Raw genomic sequence first — 16,240 nt, 5'->3', positions numbered from 1 at the left:
GAATTCATAGATTAAGGGATTTAAGAGACCTATCAACTAATAGATGTAATGTGGGGATCTTGTTTGGCACCTGACTCCCATATATGAAACGTTTAAGCAATTGTAAGATGTCTGGGGAAATGTAAACACTGACTGCATAGTCGATATTTCAAATTTATTTTTTAGGTGTGATAATGGTTTGGGGATTTTTTTTTTTTTTAAGTGTTAAGAGTGTGATTTCTCACCCTTGGTACTACTGACATTTCCGACGAGATAATTTTCTGTTGATGGGGCTGTTCTCTGCATTGTAAGACATGCATTAGCAGGAACCCTCGCCTCTACCCACTAGATGCCAGTAGCACCCCTTAGTAAGGACAGCAAAAAATATCTCCAAATATTGCCAAATGTCTTATGGGGGGGACAATTGCTCCCTATTGAGAAACGCTGTGTTAGAGATACATACCAAAGTATTTGTGGTTGAAATGATACTGTATCTGAGTTGTCAAAATAACCCAAGGGAACGTGGGTGACCGTAGAGAAAAAAGTTTGACCCTGTATTGGTAATTGTAGAGGCCAGACGGTGGACGCGAGGGAGGTCATTATACCATTCCTTCTGTTTGTACGTTAGACGTTTTCTGTAATAAAAGTTAAAAAATTGTAGTGCCAAAGGAGTATTAAAATATTTCTATTTTCCCAAAGCATCATTAGCATATTAAGTTAAACAAGTTGTCTCTAAGTCAGAAGGTTTATGAGTATAGTTCATAGTCATTTAATAAGTCTTAGTAAAGCCCCTGGCCTACTTCCCAAGTCCCAAGTCCTGAAGAAGTGGATGATCTAAAGACTGGATAATAAACTCTTTTCCAAACTAGGTAACTTTTTTTTTTTTTTTTTTTTGGCTTTCAACAAAACTAGAGGACCTAATCATGCTAATCATGTGATAATTTTTTATTATAATTCATTGAGATTTGGGAGCTATAACTAAGGAGTCCTAAGAAATGGGTGACATTATCACAAAACACCTTCCATTCCATATACTTATTATGACAGCAAAGGTTCTCAAAGCTTACATTTATAAAAGTGAAAACTAGGAAGAGAATTGGTCATGAGCCCTATCTCATTATAGCAAGTAGTAATACTTATCCATAAGTTTTTTAAACCTTCACTTTAAGAACTTTAATTAAGAAATGCATTTCAAATGTCTTAGAATTCTTTGTCAAGACAATATATAAGATTACTTTGATCAAAAATGCATTAACAATAATTATAATGCAAAGTATTTTTCTGGATTGAGTTAACAGCCTTATGGTCACAGGAAATAAAACATTTTAATTTTTTTTTTTTAATTTATTTATTTATTTTTAGCTGTGTTGGGTCTTTGTTTCTGTGCGAGGGCTTTCTCTAGTTGCGGCAAGTGGGGGCCACTCTTCATTGCTGTGCGCGGGCCTCTATCGCGGCCCCTCTTGTTGCGGAGCACAGGCTCCAGACGCGCAGGCTCAGTAGTTGTGGCTCACGGGCCCAGTTGCCACGCGGCATGTGGGATCTTCCCAGACCAGGGCTCGAACCCGTGTCCCCTGCATTGTTAGGCAGATTCTCAACCACTGCGCCACCAGGGAAGCCCAACATTTTAATTTTTATTACACATAATGACAGGATGGTCAAAAGTAAGACTTAAGCTTAAAAATATTACATTAGAATAAAATTCTGAGGGAAGTGGAATAGACACGAGTTTTAAAGAGAAAAAAGATGTCAAGTTTCCAGTTGACGAAGGGCTTTGTTCATGTGCCTTTTAAAATAGGGGGGGGTTCCATTGCAGTGTTCTACTGAGGAGTTTCTCCTCATACACAGTGAGGTGCTATCTGCAATTAATAATAATAACACACAAGTATTAAAAAATAAAATAGGGGGTTCCATTGGATAACTTTAAAAGTTAGGTAATTTTTACCTGGAAGTTCACAATATGTTGGCAATTACACACTACACAATTTAAACAAAAAATTTGGATGCCAAATTTAAAATGTGTGGAGGGGTGTAGTCTTCTCAGATTCTCTTCAGTTTACACAGGTTTACACGGTGTCTGCAGCACCGCTGAGGCACCCCAGCTCCTTTCTGCGAGGTCTCATGGTGGCCACTCTCTCCCAGCATCACCCCAGGTGCTATCCACCTTCCTCCTCTTATTTTCCTCTCATCCTGGTCTCCTTACTTAACATCGTTATACTTGATAAGCACCTTCCTAACTCCCTCGATTTCTTTGCAGGCCAATGTAGAGCATAAGTTGTTAACGTATATTTCAGGTTTCAGTAACACATGTACTCGATGGCATCTCCCCATTTTGGAATGAGGAAACAGCCTCCGAAGGGGTAACTTCCAGAAGGGCCCACTGCCAGGAAAGCCCAGGTTCTGACCACGTCACTCTTCCTCAGAGGCCTGTGGGATCATCTCCAGCCACCCACACAAACCATCACCTCCAATTTTGCACTTATGTTTACTTTAGAATTATTCCGTTTCCCCCCTTGTTTCATATTGTCACTGATTTTCCAATATAGCCTGGCCACAATTTAAAAACACAACAGGATGGGACTTCGCTGGTGGCGCAGTGGTTAAGAATCCACCTCCCAATGCAGGGGACATGGGTTTGATCCCTGGTCCGGGAAGATCCCACATGCTGCGGAGCAACTAAGCCCACGCGCCACAACTACTGAGCCTGCGCTCTAGAGCCCGCGCGCCACAACTACTGAAGCCTGCGCACCTGGAGCCTGTGCTCCGCAACGAGAAGCCCCCGCTCGCTGCAACTAGAGAAAGCCCATGCATAGCAACGAAGACCCAACGCAGCCAAAAAAATAAATTAAAAACAAAACAAAAACACAACAGGATGCTTCCATATGAATTTGTATTTTAAGTAAGGGTGCCCCCCGGGGCCGTACTTAAAAGGAAACCATTTTTCCTCCCTTTTGCTGCTGTTTACTTTTTCCATATCCAACTTCCCCTAGTCTTTTCTGGTGACTTGTATGTAACATAGAAGTCCCCTGAGGGACACACTATGACCTAGGGTGCTACTGTCATAAAACAACATTTAATGCTGCTGTAATTTGAAACTTCCAGCCATTAACTGACATTGAAGTGTCCACCAATAATGATTAAAAACAACTGTGGATTATTAAAAAAGAACTAAGTGACATTATGTTAGTTCTCCACCTCCCCCCACCCCTCGCAGTTCTTTTTATGTGGAGGCTACTTCAAGCATTTTACATTTAAGAAGGCTGAACTCACGAGTTAAAAATTGCTTTGAGATAGCTGACTTGCGTTTGTTGGTTCAAAAAGACTATGAAGGGGTTGTTTTTGTTGTGGTTTTCAATTATTAAATCTCACTCTAGTTAACACTGTTTTGCAGGAACTGCTAACAATGACACTGAGAAAAAGAAACACAAAAACGAACAAATGGCCTTTTATTTCATACAAAGATACAAAGGCAATTGTGTGCAGCAACAATCTGATGGGCAGTCCAAATTCTTGAGGGAGGAAATTCATGGTAAATGTCACGATGGCAGGTTGAAGAGAACGTCAAAGAAGGAGAGAGTTGAGACAGAGATTGCTATAGCTAATAAATTAAAATTAATAAGAGCTACAAGGTTTCAATGCCATGACTTGGGCTCGGCTGGGCATCCTCAACGCTGTTAACACCGTTAATTCTACATAGTTACCATCAAAATTCTTGAAGTGTATTTTGTGCTATTTTGCATTAGAAGTTGTGTCAAGGGAACTATGTCCTTACAAATAATTGAAACATCATATTTTGTTAAAGGAGTTGTGAACTTTGCTCACTGTCTGTCATGGATGTGGCCTTTGGGGCGTGACATGCATTTGGGATGAGTATCATCTTTTAAGGTAAAAGGGTTGACAATTTGGTTGGTCCCAGTTTTTGAGGCAATGCTACTTATAATGGCATCTTCTTTTAATCTGAGGAAAATATTTACTAAAAAATTGTCTTCCAAAATACAACAAAAAACAAGGTCAAGGTAGTGGAGACTCCTTCCGTGGCACTCCACACCTCACCTCTTCAGCTGCCTGTGGGCTGCCTGGAGTGTGTAGACTCCTACAACTATTACATTTGCACCCGTGGACCTGACTTGAGTAAACAGTCTATCGTGAAAACCACATTTCCAACACTTACATTTGTAATTGGGACACATCACATGATTTGTTATTAATGAAACAGTTTATTGGCTTTAAATATACATCAGTAAATTTTTAAATGTTAGTTTATGTTTTACGATAGAAGAATACTGAACCAAAACATCAGAGAAAATAGAGGCTCAGTAGCATGATTTCAACGTATTTTCCTGAATAAAAAGATTTTTTTAAAAAGTATATGACTTTTAATCTAAGAATGAAAGCTTCTTAAGTTCAATGTTTAGAATTGGATTGTTTGTGACTAAATTCAAAAACTGGAGTTCATAAAATAAAGGCACAGTGTGGGCAGCAAGAGAAAAGAAAAAGAAAGCGGGAAAATAGATTTTAATATCAAGTATAACATCGGTTGGCTGGTTTTGTTTGTTTTTGTTTCAGTCTATTTAAGGCAAGATTCTCTCTCTGCAACCTTGCAGATAAATCCTAGTGTTTTAGCTATAAGAAAGTTTTAAGAGTTCAGATATACAGATAAGCCAATTTAAAAAAACCCTTTTCTTACAGTATTCTAAAGGCTTTTGAAGCATTATATAAATCTTTAAAATTCCTATCACCCACATTTTAAGAAATAAATCTACACTTTAATAAGACACTCTTAAGATATAAAACAGTTTTGAAAACAATTACATTCTACGCTAGGGCTTACCCATTCCTTTGCCACAGGGACAGTGGACAGTCTGCCTGAATCTAGTCAATCTCTACCAACACAAATGAGCAGGTGCTCAGACCATTCCGAATTTACCTAAGTAGCTTAATTTTATCAGTGGGACTCTCCCATCCACTGAGGAGAGAGTTACACTAACAGAACTGCCCAAATTTAATGGTGAAACTTAAAAACAATATCCCCCTCTTTCTAGAAATGCTTCCTTTGAACATAGAACAGTGACTTCTATTAGCTCCCGCCCATTAAGGAAAACAGAATGGAAGAGAACCAATGACTCCCCGTATCCTTCCATTTTACTGATGGGACAGAAATATAAGGAACTTTACTTTTAAATGACAACCTAATAACTATGGATAACCTGACATTTTAATTATGTGTCTTGTATGTATGTACGTTATTGGTGCTAATGGCTTCCACTTCTAAATAACAAGAATTCAAATCCCACCATCCCTATTGCTAATTGAAACAAACACCAAAGCTTACAATATAGTAATGCAACCTCTAAGACTGTAACAACATGAGAGATTTCAGGGGAGTTCCCACTCTTTCCTACGGGACAGAAGAAAATGAAGGAATAAGAAGGGTCAGACTAAGCCTGAAATACAATTTCCCTATGAACAAGGGGCAACAAATGTCCCATTGAGCAGGAGGAGTTGAACACGTGGCACTGGGGGTGTATCAGATTGAGGTGATGGTGTGGGCTGGGTGTCTGCTTCCTATGAGTAAAGGAGGACCCCTAGAAAGGTAGCCGAGAGGCACTTCTTTCTTCATCCTTCTGGGCTGGCAGCAAATGATCAATTACTTCCCGTAGAACTTTTTGTTGAGAAGGAAGATCAGGAGGTTGACATTTACCTTCGCTCTATCAAATAATTTCATGACTGCAACGCCTTCATACTGTAGTTGCAGCAGGTCCTGTTCAAAAAAACATTCTGACAGTTAATCAGGTCTGTGGAACAACAAAAGGAAGGACACAATGTAGGGAGGGATCCAGAAGGAATGAGGCATGCCTTGTGTGCCAGATATGAACTGGGGTGAGAAACAAGTCCCCAACTATGGAACTGCCTGCCCGCAGCCTAGTTCGTCTAAGTGATGTGTCACCTGGAGAAGGTGACGGCATTTCAATCCGTAATGAAATATACTAACAATTGAAAACAAGATAAGGCCAGTAATGTCTCAACACTATCTACTAGAGTCTTAATTTCTATTTCAAATGACAGAGCTTTTATACCCTGAACGCAAGGGGAAAGAGAGGACTAAATGTTTTTTACGTGTTTACTATGTGTTCCACAATGTGGAAGCACGTTAGATAGTGTCTTTTTAAGTCCTGTCAAAAATCCTACCAGGTATGATTATCTCAAATTTAAAGATGAGGCTTCTGAGGCTCAGAGATGTTAAATGACCTGCCCGACAGTACAGAGCTGGATGTGGTGAATCTGGATCTGACTGCAAAGCCCCTGCTTTCCCCACTACCCTCCACTGTCCAGAACAAATTGAGGAAATCTGAGTGGTCGCACCCCTAAACTTTGGAAGAGTGGTGATGAGAAAGCAAGAGTCAAAGGGCTTGAAGGGATCCCAAAAGTTCAACCAATTCATCTTTTGGAAAAATCTTAGCAGCTCTATGAGGACGAGGACCCTGGTGCATCACCTGCACCTAACATAATACCTCGCACCTGGCAGTCATTCTGCAGTTAATGAATTTGTGCATGGAGGAATACACTACCTAAGGCAGACTGGGCGGCCTACATGAACTTGGTGAAACTGAGGGAATAATAGGATCTTTTCTGTGTAAGGACTTGAGTTAGCTATGTGCATCACAAAATCATTTCACATCTGTACAGTTAACGTGTTTTGAGGGTCTACTGGTCACTGAGAAGGAAACAAAGAAATACTACCTGTCCTTAAGGAGTCTGCAGTTTGGAAGTGAAGAGGAAAATAAGTCAATGCCTGTAGCGAACAGGGGTTGTCTCTACAGGCTATGGAAGCGAAGGAGAAAAAAACTGTGGCTTCGCTGGTGGGGCAAGCTTTAGGGGTTTTAACAACGTGAAAGTCCTCAATAAATGATGGAGGAATAAGGGGTGGGGAGGGAGAGCCCCCATTTAAGGGAGATCAATGTGTGCAAGAGCCCAAATGCACGTTCAGAGAAAGGCCCCTGCCCAGCTTCACGGAGTGCAGCCCTGTGTGGGTACCAACGATGCAGCACTGTGTTCATAAAACTAACAGAGGCTGGACATTACCTAGGAATCCTTCTGATGCCCTGACATTTTTCAATGCAAAAAAAAGAGAGAGATTTCAAAATAAAAATTAGGGATAGTTTTGTTACAAAATGATTCACTGCAGAATTCTTTCTGAATTTAAAATGGGACTCGGGGGAATTCCCTGGTGGTCCAGTGCTTAAGACTCCACGCTTTAACTGCCAAGGGCCTGGGTTCGATCCCTGGTTGGGGAACTAAGATCCCACAAGCCATGCGGCATGGCAAGAAAAAAAATATCATATTGCATAATAGTTTCAGATTGGAAATCCAGGTCCATCATTTCTTTTTTCATTCTGATGTAGCTCACGCTGTTGTTTGTTATTTGTTCTGTGATCCCTATTTATTAAGTCAGATTCCAGTAAAAAGTTGTTTTCTCTTAACAAAAAAAATCCTCAAAAAATATATAAATAAATAAAATGGGATTCAGTTTACAAAGATGCAATTTACACACATCTTGTCAGAAGTACACCTTTAAGCCCCTATATCAAACCAAAATGAGAGGGAAAAAAAATATACAAGATTTCAAGCTACTGAGAAGGTTTATAATTTTGTACTGTCAAGATATGTACCTAAGCATTTTGTTCAAGTCCAAGGTATCAGCTCAATTTAGTGGCAACCTTAAGTGTAAGCTTCAGATATGCTTTCTGAAGATTTACACATCTGCAAAAGCTCTCCAGCCTGTACCGCCCAAATCAGACACACAAAACTCCTCAGCTCACTCACTGCTGACTGTGGGCAGCTTTCCCCACATGGGTCTCCTTTACATCCATTCTCCTACCTTGACAAGAACACAACTACCTCACACCCAGAGCTTTCGGTTTTACCTGGTGCAAACCCACCTGATAATGTAACATAAACGTCTCCATTTGAACTCCCATGAATTTGGCTTTCACTTCAAAGTCTCCAACTTCTTCTGTTGGACTGATTTCAAAGATAACATTTTTAAACCTGTGGAAACACAACATCGTAAGGGTATGATTTCCGTGTTCTCATGTAAAAATATTCTGTGAAACGCAGAAAGGAGATGAACAAAGTCTTCAAGAGTGAAAAGGCATACAAAATAAAGGTGCAAAGTACTTCTGCAGGTGAAGCAGTGTGGGATTGCTACTCTAAGTACCATCTACTTTGGGATCTGGAGAGAAGGGTGGCAGCCTCTCCTGGCAGCACTTGCTTTCTACTGGAAGAGGAACCATTGAGGAAGGCCACAAATGGCCTCTGAAGGAATGATGTCAAGAATCCTCTTGGCCTTCCATGTGGCCACTGCTGAAACCTAATGATAAAAGGAGAATCAGAGGAAATTGGGGGCTTCCCTGGTGGTGCAGTGGTTAAGAATCCGCTTGCAGGGGACACGGGTTCGAGCCCTGGTCCGGGAAGATCCCACATGTTGTGGAGCGACTGAGCCCATGCGCCACAACTACTGAGCCTGCGTGCCACAACTACTGAAGCCCGCTCACCTAGAGCCCGTGCTCCGCAACAAGAGAAGCCACTGCAATGAGAAGCCACGCACTGCAATGAAGAGTAGCCCTGCTCGCCACAACTAGAGAAAGCCCGTGCGCGCAGCAACAAAGACCCAACGCAGCCAAAAAAAAAAAAAAAAAGTAAATAAATAAATAAATAAATAAATAAATAAATAAGAGAGAACTAATTATGTTCTGCAAGTAAAATGTTTAAAAAAAAATAAAGAGGAAATTGGGCTAGAAGGAGGAGGAAAAGATGCATGTTTGAATCCATGCGTGTCTGAGGACTGGAAGAGGTAAGTAAACAAAAGGCGGGGGCGGGGGTGGGTGGAGTGGGATGGTCAGAATGAAAAGAACCGAGAGGAGGTTTTCTGGAAGGAGTAGGTGCTACAGATATAAACATATTGAGTACCACCAAATATAAACTGCTATTACTGAAAATATTTAGGGTATCACTCACTCTGGACACCTTACATGCCCAGAAGTTTTAATGCACCAGAAGGTGGGAGTATGCTGTTCCCCAGGTGATCAAAGTGTGTCACCCCAGATTTCCAGAACTCAACTACAGAGCAAACTGATCTATTGTGAACAGAGCTGAGAACCATGAAGGATGCAAGAAGGCCACTAAGAAGCTAAACGAGAGGTTACAAAATCCATGTACTAAAGCACATGCATTTTACTCAACAGGAGACCCTTTATAAAGATATTTATTTTATGTGATAAATAATTTTATTTTAACTGGTTTGGTTTGTCATTTGTTTCCTAAGCCCATGGTAGCAAATTAAAAAGAAGAGTCAAATAACGGTAGGCACTTGAACAGTAGTGGCAAATAATGACAAAAAAGAAGGGAGGAGATAATAAATTATAAAACAGATTCGAAAAATGGCATAAAGTGGTCAACTAAAAAAAAAACCCAAAAGACCAAGGTCCCCAATTGAAAAAGTGATCAGAGAAAAAACATAGATAATAAGCCCTGTTTAAACACACACACACAGGGACTTCCCTGGTGGTCCAGTGGTAAAGAATCCACCTTCCAATGCAGCGTTTTCGATCCCTGGTCGGGGAACTAAGATCCCACATGCTGCAGGGCAACCAAGCCCGCGTGCCGCAAACTACAGAGCCCACGCGCTCTACAGTCCCTGCTCCACAACTAGGGAAAGAAAACCCGCATGCCACCACTAGAGAGAAGTCCCCACGCCGCAACTAGAGAGAAGCCCTCGCGCCGCAATGAAAGATCCTGCGTGCTGCAACTAAAACCCAACACAGCCAAAAATAAATAAATATTAAAAAAAAATAAACACACACTAAAAAACTCAACCAGAATTCTAAAAAGTGCAAAATTTTAAAATGCTACCTTTTTATCTATTAATTCAAAAATATCAAAAACTGTTTTATTACTCAATGATGGCAAAGAAGTAGTGAGGTAAGTAAGCACTTTCATACACATGTTAGACACTGCTAGAAAATACTCTGCAATATATATGAATTAAAAATTTTTTTCAACTGCTATGGAAAACAGTATGGCAGTCCCTAAAAAAATTAAAAATAGAATTATCATATGATCCAGCAATCCCACTTCTGGGTATACATCAGAAAGAATTGAAAGCAGGGTCTCAAAGAGATATTTACATTTCCATGTTCATTGTAACATTATTCATAATAGCAAAAAGTGGAAGGAACCCAAATGTCCATCAATGGATGAATGAATAAGCAAAATGTAGTACATGTACACAGTGGAAAACTATTCAGCCTTGAAAAGGAAGGAAACCTGTCACAGGTTACAACATGCATGAACCCTGAGGACATCATGCTAAGTGCAGTAAGCCAGACACAAAAAGACAAGTATTGTATGATCCCACTTATATGAGGCACCTAGGGAGTCAAATTCATAGAAACAGAGAGGAGAATGCTGGTTGCCCGGGGCTGGGGGGAAGGGGAAATGGGGAGTTGTTATTTAATGGGTATAATTTCAGTTTTGTAAGATGAAAAGGTTCTGGATTACACAACAATGTGAATATATTTAACACTACTGAACTGTACACTTAAAAAATAGTTAAGATGGTAAATTTTATGTTTTCTGTTTTTTACAATAAAAAAATATTTTTATACTCTGACCAAAAATTACATTTTTAGGCATCTATCATACAAAAAGAAATAATAATAATCCGAGGTAGAATCAAAGATTTACATATAAAGGTATTATCACATGTGTAATAATGTAAAAAGTAAAATCAACTTAAAATGTTCTACAACAGGTAAATGGTTAAATTAAAACTACAATATGGAATGTTATGTGGTCATTAAAAAGGATACTTTCAAACTATGTGAAAAATGCTCACAATGTTATGAGGAAAAAGCTGGATACATGACTATAAACAGTATCATCCCAATTTATGTTAAAAAAAAAAGTAGGAAGGTAAGTAAGTAATCATAGATAATCTTTATGTGAACAGAGGCACAGAAGAAAATATACTAAAATGATTTCAGTGGCTATCTTTGGCTTGTTGGATTATAGGTGCTTTTCTTTTTCTTTATGCTTTACCACATTTTCAAAGTTCAACAGTGAATACATATTATTTTAGAATCAGAAAAATATAAAAGTTTTTTTAAGCAAAATTAAAAAAAAAAATTTAAACAGACACAGTAACAGAAAGCTCAGCTGCCTGAGATCACAGGGTTGACTGAGCAGGTACTCAATAAATGCTTGTTAATGGCAGCTGGGCCAGCACCTGAGGGAGGATGGTCAGGTCAGGTCAGGTCCATGAACCACATGTAAAGCAAGCTGGTGGTTCCCAGAAAAGAAGATGAGGGTAAGCCCCCGGTTCATGCCTCAGGTGGAATAAAGTACACTCCTCTTCTTGTTATTCCTTACTTATCCTTGGTTTGGACACAGAAAAAAAAAAAAATGGAAGGAATGGCTTCCTGCTTTAAAGAGGAAAAGTAGGATGTCCTGAGAAAAATGTTCCACAAACAAGGAAAAGAAATACCTCCCTTCTATGACAGGCAAATTAACTCTATTAGGCCAAATTCTGCACATAATTAATTAATTACTTATTTAATTAATCAATTATAAACACACATAAAATATAAAAATAATTATCCAGATAAGAGAAATAAAGTCAATAAGAAAAAGATATGACAAATGCAGAAATAAAAAAATCAATATATAAAACAAAGTTAAAAACCAAATACTCACTGATTCACTTGCAGGTCCTCAATTTCCAGAAGAACTCCTTTTTCATGTAGTCTTGCTGCTGTGTATTTTAGAGAAATCTTTTTGCTTTTCTTTCCTTTCATTTCCCTAGGCTTTTTGGAGACCCTGTAAAAATCACATTATGTCACTTTCTATAGGTAGCTATCTACTATGAATCTTTGTTAGTAACTCAAGGATATGAGGTCAGAAAACAAACTTCCCATACACAAGCGTAAGTAACAAACCAATTCTAAAATGGCAAATAAATGCTAGGATTTGCCTAAGCACTATCTCTGCAAAACAGGGAAACATTACTAAATTGCTTTTCTCTTTGATTTAAATTATACATTTGAGAACACACGATGAATTTGACAGTGTCTGAATTCTTCTATGTCCCTCTCAGAACCTAAGCACCTAAAGTAAGTGTGAGGGCTTCTAATGCCAGCCTGAGGGAACAGTACTGAATCCCAAGGGAGTCACTCTAAGCCCCTTGGCTGTGCAGAGAAAAAATAAAAATATTTTAGAATACGAAATTTTTAAAAGTGTTTAAGCCAGCATAGCAATTACAGAGGAATGGGAGCAAGGAAAAAGAAACAGATGTCAGAAGGCTGTTGGGATAATCAAGGCGAGAAACGGTAAGAAGAGTAAGCAAGGGAAGAATACAGATGAATGAGAATGGTATCTGGGACTCTCAAGGGAAGGGTCTCAAGAACTGGGGCAGAAAAGCTGGTAGTTGTGTAAAAGGTAATAATCCCTATGGCTGGCAACTGAAATATCTATCAAAATCACAACTGCACAAAAATCTTAACCCAGCAATTACATTTCTAGAAATTTATCTTCAAAAACACGCCTACATTTGCAAAATGACGTATGTATAAGAGGTTATTTGTGGCAGAACTTTTTATAATAACTGGAAACAATGTAAATGTCTATTAATGGAGAATTGATTAAGCAGTTATATTTATCTATACAATGGAATACCATGCAGCAATTAAAAAAGAAATGAGAACCTAGCTCTGTCTGCTTAGAAGGCCTGAAACAAAAATGATTCTGTGGCACTGAGCACATCCGGTGCCTAAATTTTGGTTTCTAAATACCATTCTTCACTAAAAGGAACCAGGGATGCTTGGAGAAATAGCTAATTCCAAGCCTGGGGAGGGAAAAGTACAAATTGAACCAGAAACATCTTGTGCCACAAAGTCAAGAAGTGCTCAAAGAATGATGGGGACATTTCTTTTAAAAGGACACAGGCACCAACTCTGCAAGCTGGGTTAGGTGGACCTGATTTTCACCACTTCACAACAGCCCTGCCTCACTCCATGAAGCCTTCAGGGAGGGAGAGGAAAAGCACAGACAGAAGAGTAAGCAAGCTATAGAGAGGGCAAGCTGATGTGGCAAAATGTTAAATACAGGTGAATCTAGGTGAAAGGTATATGGGTGTTTATTGTTCTATTCACTGAACCTTTCTGGGGTTTGAAAATTCTCAAAATGAAAAGTCTGGAGTAAATAATAAACTAACCCTTCTAATAAGCAGAACCTGTGCTTAATCACTTCACCTCTCTGCATTTTCAATTTCCCTCCCTATAAAATGGGCAGGCTGAATGGTTTGAGGCCAGCAACAAGGAGGCTGCATCAGATCTTCCTTGGCAGCTGAAAAAAAAATCATGGTCTGGGAGCCTGTGTCCAGAAGGTGTAGGGGCCAGGGAATCTAATTGTTTATGATGTTCCTTAAGTGATTTTTGAGGCACAACTTGGTTTGGGGGCCACTAAATGATCCCTTTCCAAGGTTCTTTAATTTCTAGGGCCAAGAAGATATTTTGGAACACAGGATGCTTAGAAATAGGCATCCTTGAAATCCTCCACACATTATTTATTTACATCATACCATAACAAATGGAACTAGGAAATTACACAAACGATTAGAAGAAAAATAAAGGACTATTGCAATAAATAGATCCAGCGTGTTGTAAGTAAAATTTTCCTATGTGACTTCAGTTGCCTCTACCTCTTTTTCCCCTGACATTGATTCATCAAAAAAAAAATACTCACTTGCCCTTGCTGGCTAAGTTATCCAAGCAGGTTTTGATGTAGCTTTTATAGTAGTCCACCTGCTCTCCATAAAAGGTGGCCTTAGAGTTCAGAGCAGCGTACGTCTGCTGCAGTTTCACCAGTTCAGCCTTTCTCCTCTGTCGGTATCTCCGCTGATTCCGAATATCCTGAGACATAATTATTAAAATTACAAAAATAATATCATGTGCTTCTTGAATCATTAACACTAGAACCCAGCAGCGCTTAACTTTGCCTTGTTTGACCACACGTTTTTAATAGACAGCAATTCTTTTTTTCTTACTCATCTCGAAATTTTTTAAAGATTTTTGCCCATATATCTGGAGAAAACCATAATTCAAAAAGACACATGCACCCCAGTGTTCACTGCAGCACCATCTACAATAGACAGGACATGGAAGCAACCCAGATGTCCATCAACAGAGGAATGGATAAAGAAGATGTGGCACATATATACAATGCAACACCACTCACCCATAAAAAAGAACGAAATAATGCCACCTGCAGCAACATGGATGGGCCTAGAGACCATCATACTAAGTGAAGTAAGTCAGACATAGAAAGGCAAACATCATATGATATTGCTTATATGTGGAATCTAAAAAAGTTAGCAATTTTATGTTCAAAACTTAACAAAGAAATTCAGATCTCATCAATTTTTTCCCCATTTCTATTTAATGAGGCAGGGAAATGTGTTACTTTTACAGACCTCCACATTCTCAGAATCGACTTGCAAAGCTGGTTTAAACCTCTTAAATATGTTGTCAGGAGAGGGAGAAAAAGATAACTTTAATATAACAATTACCAAGCTTCCAGTTGTGCATGGTGTGATCTTAGGGCGACAGCAGAGAATGCCTAAACTTCTCAGCCTGCGCCAGAGCCCCTTACTTGAGAAGATTCACACAAATCAAGGATTTGATGATCAACTTGAGGCCAATTTATATTTCACATTAATCATTAAAAAGATCTGGAAGAATTCTTTAAGGCCAAAGACAAACTGAGACATAGGAAACTCTAATTAAGGTCTTCTCCCTACTAATTTAGGCCATGGAATAAGCCATCAAAAGGCAGGCTAGGACCTCATGTTGGAAGAGTCAGAAACAATTCCCCAGAGGAGAGGACTCTAATCTCCTCTCCTGAAGGTATGTTGAACTGAAGGTATGTTGTTACCGGAACAGCTACTGTCTCCTCACAAGCCTCTGAGACAGCTTTAAACGTGGCCAGGCCATCACTGTCCCCCAAATGCCATACCCTGGCAATGTCGTTGATCAGTTCCTGGTATCTGTTCTTTGGGTCCACGGTGCCAAGCTCTGTTAGCTTCTTCAAGCCTGACTGGATCTTCTCCTTCTTCTCCTGAAGAGTGAGGTTGCTGTCTTCCTTTGCAGATTTTGACTTTTTCATCTTGTCAGGAGTTTTGGCATCACGGATAGCACGTCTCTGCATGGCCCTCTGGTGTTCTGCTTCCTACAGTAAGAAAAAGAAGTTCGTGGCAAGGTCTCCACACTGAACCACACCTGAATTTATAAAGCTCTCAAACTCTATTCTGGGGGACTTCCCTGGTGGCGCAGTGGTTAAGACGCCGCGCTCCCAATGCAGGGGGCCTGGGTTTGATCCCTGGTCAGGGAACTAGACCCCACGTGCATGCCGCAACTAGGAGTTCACATGCCACAACTGTCTGACTCCAGTTTATGCATGCAGCAAAGGAGTCTGCGTGCTACAACTAAGAAGCCTGTAAGCCACAACTAAGGAGCCCACCTGCCACAACTAAGACCCGGCACAAGCAAGCAAATAAATAAATAAATAAATATTTTTTTAAAAACCCAACAACAAACAACTCTATTCCGGAAATAGAGGGGGACAAACTTACCCCCACCCCCGACAACTGACAAAGAAACTGCATGAAGCAGAGGCAGCTCTCTTTTCATCTAGAAGAGAAACATCTATGAAGTCAGATGTTGGCTTTTTAGGGCTTCTTTCCTGGACAGGAGATTGGACTCCACTGGGTACAAAACCCCTCGTTTTTTCCCTATCACACCGGGGACATGGAAATCATTTAATTTTATTTGAAACCCGGCTTGATGAACGTTATAACCACACCAATGCAACACCAGTGGTCAGTAAATTCTTGCTAATCCTTTTTGCTACCTCGTCCCAGCTGAATCACACTCAAGCCTTCCCTCTGCTTTCAAACATGCTGCAAACGCCAGTAAAGAGACCCTTCTCATATCTGATCTCTCTCCTAGTCATCAACCAACGTTTGTCTGTTACGCTCCCACCCAACAAACGATCCACACTTGCTGTTGCATTCTTTCAGCACTTTCCTCGCAGTCTGGCTTCTCTCACCACCAATTCTCGTTACCATTCTGCCCATCCCCAATCCAGTGCCTTTTCTTAGTTGTTGCCTTGATCATCTTCTCCGCACTTTTTCCTTGCCCTAAGCATGGGC

The 16,240-nt window shown here is 39.9% G+C and overlaps 1 protein-coding gene across 1 annotated transcript in view; it reads right to left on the bottom strand.

Moving 5' to 3' along the window:
• Positions 1 to 3,405: 3,405 nt before the first annotated feature.
• IQGAP1 (IQ motif containing GTPase activating protein 1) overlaps positions 3,406 to 16,240 on the bottom strand; it is a 99,757-nt gene continuing 86,922 nt past the window's right edge. The window contains exons 34-38 of the mRNA XM_061179899.1: positions 15,046 to 15,258; positions 13,777 to 13,943; positions 11,731 to 11,853; positions 7,917 to 8,025; positions 3,406 to 5,737 (exon numbers count right to left, since the gene is read on the bottom strand). Coding sequence (XP_061035882.1) covers positions 5,624 to 5,737; positions 7,917 to 8,025; positions 11,731 to 11,853; positions 13,777 to 13,943; positions 15,046 to 15,258 — 726 coding nt within the window. The 3' untranslated portion in view covers positions 3,406 to 5,623. The remainder of the gene's footprint in view (positions 5,738 to 7,916; positions 8,026 to 11,730; positions 11,854 to 13,776; positions 13,944 to 15,045; positions 15,259 to 16,240) is intronic.

The sequence above is a fragment of the Eubalaena glacialis genome, chromosome 2 (assembly GCF_028564815.1).
Source record: "Eubalaena glacialis isolate mEubGla1 chromosome 2, mEubGla1.1.hap2.+ XY, whole genome shotgun sequence".
Lineage (NCBI taxonomy): Eukaryota > Metazoa > Chordata > Mammalia > Artiodactyla > Balaenidae > Eubalaena > Eubalaena glacialis.
The sequence above is the reverse complement of the archived record's forward strand: the minus strand, read 5'-3'. Positions and strand labels throughout refer to the sequence as shown.